The sequence below is a fragment of the Phaethon lepturus genome, unplaced genomic scaffold, assembly GCF_000687285.1.
Source record: "Phaethon lepturus isolate BGI_N335 unplaced genomic scaffold, ASM68728v1 scaffold9044, whole genome shotgun sequence".
Taxonomy (NCBI): Eukaryota; Metazoa; Chordata; class Aves; order Phaethontiformes; family Phaethontidae; genus Phaethon; species Phaethon lepturus.
In genome coordinates, this window is record NW_010533952.1 from 71,519 (window position 1) to 77,299 (window position 5,781).

Sequence of the window (5,781 nt, forward strand, 5' to 3'; positions counted from 1 at the left end):
ATAATTGCAGTATTGTAATAAGATATTCATATAGCAAGACATGAAGAAAATACGGTATTTAATAACCTCTGGAGTATTTTAAAACATGTCTTAGGGCCTTAATGTGCCTAGTAATATACTATTTAAAACCATAATTTTATCCCTCCACAATATACAGTCATTCTTCCTCGCCATTTACCCAGCTAATGAATGCCAGCAATTAGTAAAATGTAATCCCATTGCACAATCATTTTAATGCTTTTAGCACTCAGAAAAGTAAACACCAAATTAATACTGCTCAAGCCATATCAGATCCTAGTTGGAAGCAAGCAATTATAGTTCAGCTCCTCAGGTGTAATTAAATGATTGGAATGATTTAGTTCCATAAATGCAAGTTAATTCATAAGCAAGCAACAAATATACTGGGAGTAATTACAAGAAACATTGACAGTCTAAGCAGGGCATGTGCCTTCAGGTACCTGACATAGGAAAACGCTGCCCTCTCCTGGAAATAATAGACTATGGCACAGGACTAATTGGAGACAAACCAAGAGGCTCATTTTACAGACTTTGTCTTCATAGGTGAAACATATTCTGCAAATTAATAGGAATTTTCTGGTTTATGCATACAAAAAATAAAAACATTGTTGATATCAGATTAAGGCAACCTATCGATTAAAGTCAAACAGAAAGATCTTTTGGGGCTCCCTAGGGTTTGCAGTATACTTTCCCTGTTATTAGAAATAAAAACATTAATAAACAGAACAACAAAATATTCCATACGTTATCTGGAATATAGCCATATGTAAATCGGTTGTTCTGAACACAAACACTGCAATAGGTATCTAACTTACACACAACACATTACAATCATTCAAGATATACCTTTACAGTAGGTACTTCAAATATAAGGTATTTTTAGAACCAAAACTTGTGGAACCATCATTATTCAGGACAGTGTTAAACTTTGCCACATCAACAACAATCAGAAGGTGGCCATGAAGGCTTTCCCAGGAGGAATCATCAGAAAAATTAAATACAACTACTTCAAAGCTGTTCTTTACTTTCATTTGAAGACAATCCTTTAATAATCAATCAAATACTCAAAAGAAATTCAAGCTGGAGATTAAAATGAAGTGTACTGGTATACAGAGACAAAACGGAAAATATAAAATGAAACTGTAACCCAAAATCTACACTTAATTTTAAATCTAGAGTTAATTTCTTCATTCACTACCTATTTATCAACCTGTGCTAGCGTTAAGACTACTACTTGAATATCATGCAAAGAAAGCAAAAATTTTTTTTCCTTATCTGTTGAATATGATATGCAATAATCACGTAAAAAATCACACTAGATATTCAACTACAAAACCACCTACAAATATGATTATATATTAACCAGTATCTTCCTACTAAAGAAAGAAATCTCAGATCCACCTATTTTGCCCTCTACAGAAATAACAAATGCTTTCCAGTAGTGCAGACAGCAGCATGGGAGAAAAATCATACGCTGTGGTCAGTACACGACCATCTTCCACACAGAGAAGCTGACTGTAGGCAAGCTTGATTCAAAAGCACCTGATCACTGTAAAAGGCTGAAATTGTTCTTTATCCATAGCACTTTGGCAGCAAAACATTTCTTTGTTCCAGATCTTGGTGTATTTCAAAACAAACCCAAGCTGTACACAAATACCTTCACTGTTACTCTACCTACTGTGGAAGTGAAATACATTATTTTAAGAAGTCATATTATTAAAAGTTTAAAATGTACAGCACATTTTCTTTGCCCTTTGATGTCACAGTCCTATTTTTCTATTCAAATCTTGTACACTGTAAGTTAATTGCTTTTGGAAACTACTTATTATTCATGTAAAAATTAATGTGCCAATGTGTTTAAATCCTTTTAAATGACCATTCATGCATCTTCCTTCTTTAAGTACCAATGAAATCTGTCAAAGATATCAATGCAAGATGGTCTTAGAGAAAGTTCTAATAAAGATTTTTTTTCTGCTAACATAAGATTTTCATTTTCGTCAACTTTACTTAAATTCCATTAATTTTTTAAGCTGCTTTTAATAAATTCACAAGTAAAAAATTTTAGGCTCCATAGTCTGTCATTTGTGTTCCAGCTGACTTTATGAATATTAATAACAGTGTTATCCTGATTAAATAGGCTTCATATAAAATCCCTGTGAATCCTATAGCTCAGACATCTCATTTTTCCAACTCTTTATGAATTTGGATTTAGACATTAAACTGGAAAAAACCTTAAAAAGCAGATTCAATAGTACATTCATGTACCCTTAAGCAAAAAATTACATGTTCTAATGATTCAAATAATTAAAATTGATACGACCACATATTGAGATTTCAGGCTTTCTGTAAACAGGAAACATATTTTAACTCTAATGAAAACATCAACACTTCACAGAATAAAGGATTAAGAATCTATTATAAAATAATAATGTCTGTCCTTATCCTTACCTTAAACAACAGATGATATGATCTTAATGGTTCATATATGGAGTGCTGGTTTGCAGAAGTATTTCACAAAAAGAAAAAAAATGAGTGGATGCTTAATTATATAAGCATACATATGAAATACCTGAACATCTTAGTCTAGCATGGATGCCCAGTGAAAAACAGCATTAACTTAACTGGCTTGTACTTCAGCAAAAACAACTTTTTTCTAAAGAATGTCAAACTGAAGCACAGAATAAATTTTAACATTATTCTACGAGACTCATGAAGTCACAGTTTCAAACTGTCAACTTCATTCCATGCTTATATGTTTGAATTATTTTCATCTATGGCAGACAGAAATGGAAAACTAAGCTCATTGCACTGCCTTCACTTTTTTTTTTTTATATAGCACTAACTAAAATTACTACTTCCTCATTCATTCAGGGATATATTTTGCAAAGATGACCATCAAAATATTTTGCCTTGCAGTACCCTGGAATATGAATGGATTTTAGGAGAAAAAAAATACTACATAAAATAATGGCTTCAAAAGGATGGTATCCCAGTCCCCGTTTTAATCACTCATCAACACAAACACTTAATATGAATTAAATAAAAACAAGAGGTATATAAAAATAACATACATCTGTGAGGTAGGAAGCACACAGTGCTTTATGTGTGCAATTCTGCATACCTTTTATTGCAGCTGTAGCGTATTTCCACTTTCAAAGGAAAAAAATCCAGAGTGCCTGCAGAATATCTGTTATACAAAAGGGAGCACCCCACAATAACACCAACTATCAACCAGCTGAACAGTAATGTTGACACTGGGTATTTACATTAGTGATAGTCTGCTGTAGCTGCCAACGCTGTCCCTCCCTGGGCAGAAGATCAGGAAGTCCATGTTCTAAGCTGGAGTTCAGTTACTGACTCCCCCCTCCCCAGGAACCGAAAGGCTGTTGAGGCCCTTCCATATGGAACTCTGATGACTGTAAACCCCCATTCCTTGGTCTTGCCTTGACAAGTTTTGAAGACAACTACTGAATCATGGCCTCAGCCACTGCCACAGGAAGCAAATGTTTGCTGGTGTTTAGCAAATTCACCTCTTCTTCACAAAAAGTCCTCAGATCATGGAAGAGTTTTTCCACAAGGAGGGCTACCTCACCTGCTCTGCCTCTGGTGGAACAAGAGGCCAGTACCCTCCACTCCTTGTAATGGCACCAAGCCAGTCTTTGACCCCCTTAATGATGCAGTTGACAGTTGCCATTGAGAGTGCAGGGATAGAGCTACGTAAGGGAGCCATATACTTTTATGGATGAGGAAATAAAGAACAAATTTTAGTACTATTTTCATAAGATTAATTAGATTACCAGGTTCTCCTAAAGTATCTTGAAACGTTTTGCCTCAGGGCAAGCTAAACTAAAAAAACCCACCTAATTTAGGAGTGTACACTACATAAAAAAGTTACCTTCTAGAAGCATTTCCCTAGGGAAGAAACAGACTTAACTTTCTTAGCTGAGGTGGGCGCCAAGTTTTGATCCAATGATACACTTCTCCACAAGAGTCACATTTCCTCTCTACCTTAAGAAACTTTATGGCAAATCAGAAATCTAAGACAACCCAAAATAAGTTAAAATTAGCTTTGGACAGTTATAAAAATACTAGTCAAAAAACAACTGAAATAGCCACTTCATGTGTTTGTGAAATGCAGAATAACACCCATCTATTAGATATTTGAAAGCTGTGAAATTAAATATACTTTTGGTATTTGATTACAGAGGTACTTATTTTACTGTATTCTATTACTTTTATATGCTTTTAAATACAAGTAGTTCATGCAAAATATTCTGTTTCTTTTTAAAAGAATATAAAAGATAGGCAAGTGGACTAACCCCCTGCATGGATGAATGCAGCATAAGTAGTGCTTCAAATTTAGAAGTCCAGCACTGCTATAAAGACTTGAAGATTTCAGTTTATAGAAAAAATTGCATTATCTGAAAGCTTGATAAAAACATTTCCCAGAGGGCAGAGTCATGTCATAATCCCCAGCTTTCCTCCCCTACTGATTCTTGGCCCAAAAGGAGATGAGACATTTGCAGTTGCTTCCAACAAACCTGCATAAATCAGAAAAGATGCAGAGAACCAGGGCTCAGGTATTTTTACTCCATTGCTGCAGCAGCTTCTCCACATTTTCATTAAAGAATTTGCATCTGATGCTTTTAATGATGGCATACACTAAGTCAAGTTCTCCATGTCATGCTTTTGACAAAGGCAAGAGAGAAGGCATAAAAATGCAGTTTCAACCGGTTTACAACAGGTTTTTGCCTATTCCTGAATTAAATTTAATTGGATAAAGGACATGTGCTTTTCTCTTTATTTTTTCTCCCTAATTTCTGCTATTAGTTCAGTGTCTTCAAGGCTCAATTTTCTCTTTATGCATGCCAGGAAATGTTTTACGTGCATATTAGATCACCGACAGCCCCATCTCTCTTCTCCCTTCTGTTATATTCTCTCTCCTCCATTAACAACCAAAATAACAATCTTCGTTTGTATTTTATCTTTTAAACAACCTTCAACCTGCTCACTTCTCTTCTTTCCCAGGTTTTAGCTGTCCTTTGTCCTACATTTCTTGTCTTTTTCTTTAGTTTTGTCTTCTCTGACAATATATACCCTTTCCTTCTCCCCCTGCCCACCACCTCTTTGAAAACAAAGAAAAGTGCAGAGTATCTTGTCATAGACCGTGTCTCCTTTTTTTCCAGCTTTTCTCATCTTGGTGTGCATTCTGTGAAACAGATTTCTTCTGTGACACTTCCATTAACATGATTTTCACTCTAATAATGAAACTATGATATGCTTTGATCAAGTGTTAAATAGCCAATTCATTTAGCCATCCTGCAGCTTTGTTGTAAACATGTCACTGGTCTTATAAATCAATTCTTATATATCACTTAGGCAGCCAGATCTCCATTTCTAAACAGTTTACAACCAGATTGCGATTTCCATAGCATTTAAGAATAAGGAAAAATACATATATTTTAAACCAGCTGTTGTCTTCTCTGTAGCCAAAATAATAGTTAATAGAATTTTTTAGTAGAATCAGCACTACGTGGCTGTCAGGGCTACCTGCATATTATGCTCCATTGACAGGATCACGGCCAGCAGACAAAGGGCAGTGATTAATCCCCTCTATGTGGCTCTTGTGAGACCACATCTGAAGTGCTGTATCCAGTCTGACTCTCTCATGGATATCGTGAAGCAAGTCCAGCAGAGAGCCGTCAAGATGACTAGGGGTCTGCGGCACATGACTTATGAGGAATTTGAAGGAGTCCAATCAGT

General features: G+C 35.3%; 1 protein-coding gene across 1 annotated transcript in view; it reads right to left on the reverse strand.

Annotated features, from left to right (window-relative positions):
• The window catches only part of LOC104619473 (mirror-image polydactyly gene 1 protein homolog), a gene marked incomplete at its 3' end in the record, with an annotated part of 68,805 nt that extends 65,093 nt beyond the window's left edge, over positions 1 to 3,712 (reverse strand). The window contains exon 1 of the mRNA XM_010285363.1: positions 3,606 to 3,712. Within this exon, the coding sequence (XP_010283665.1) occupies positions 3,606 to 3,712 (107 nt within the window). The remainder of the gene's footprint in view (positions 1 to 3,605) is intronic.
• Between the last annotated feature and the right edge of the window lie 2,069 nt (positions 3,713 to 5,781).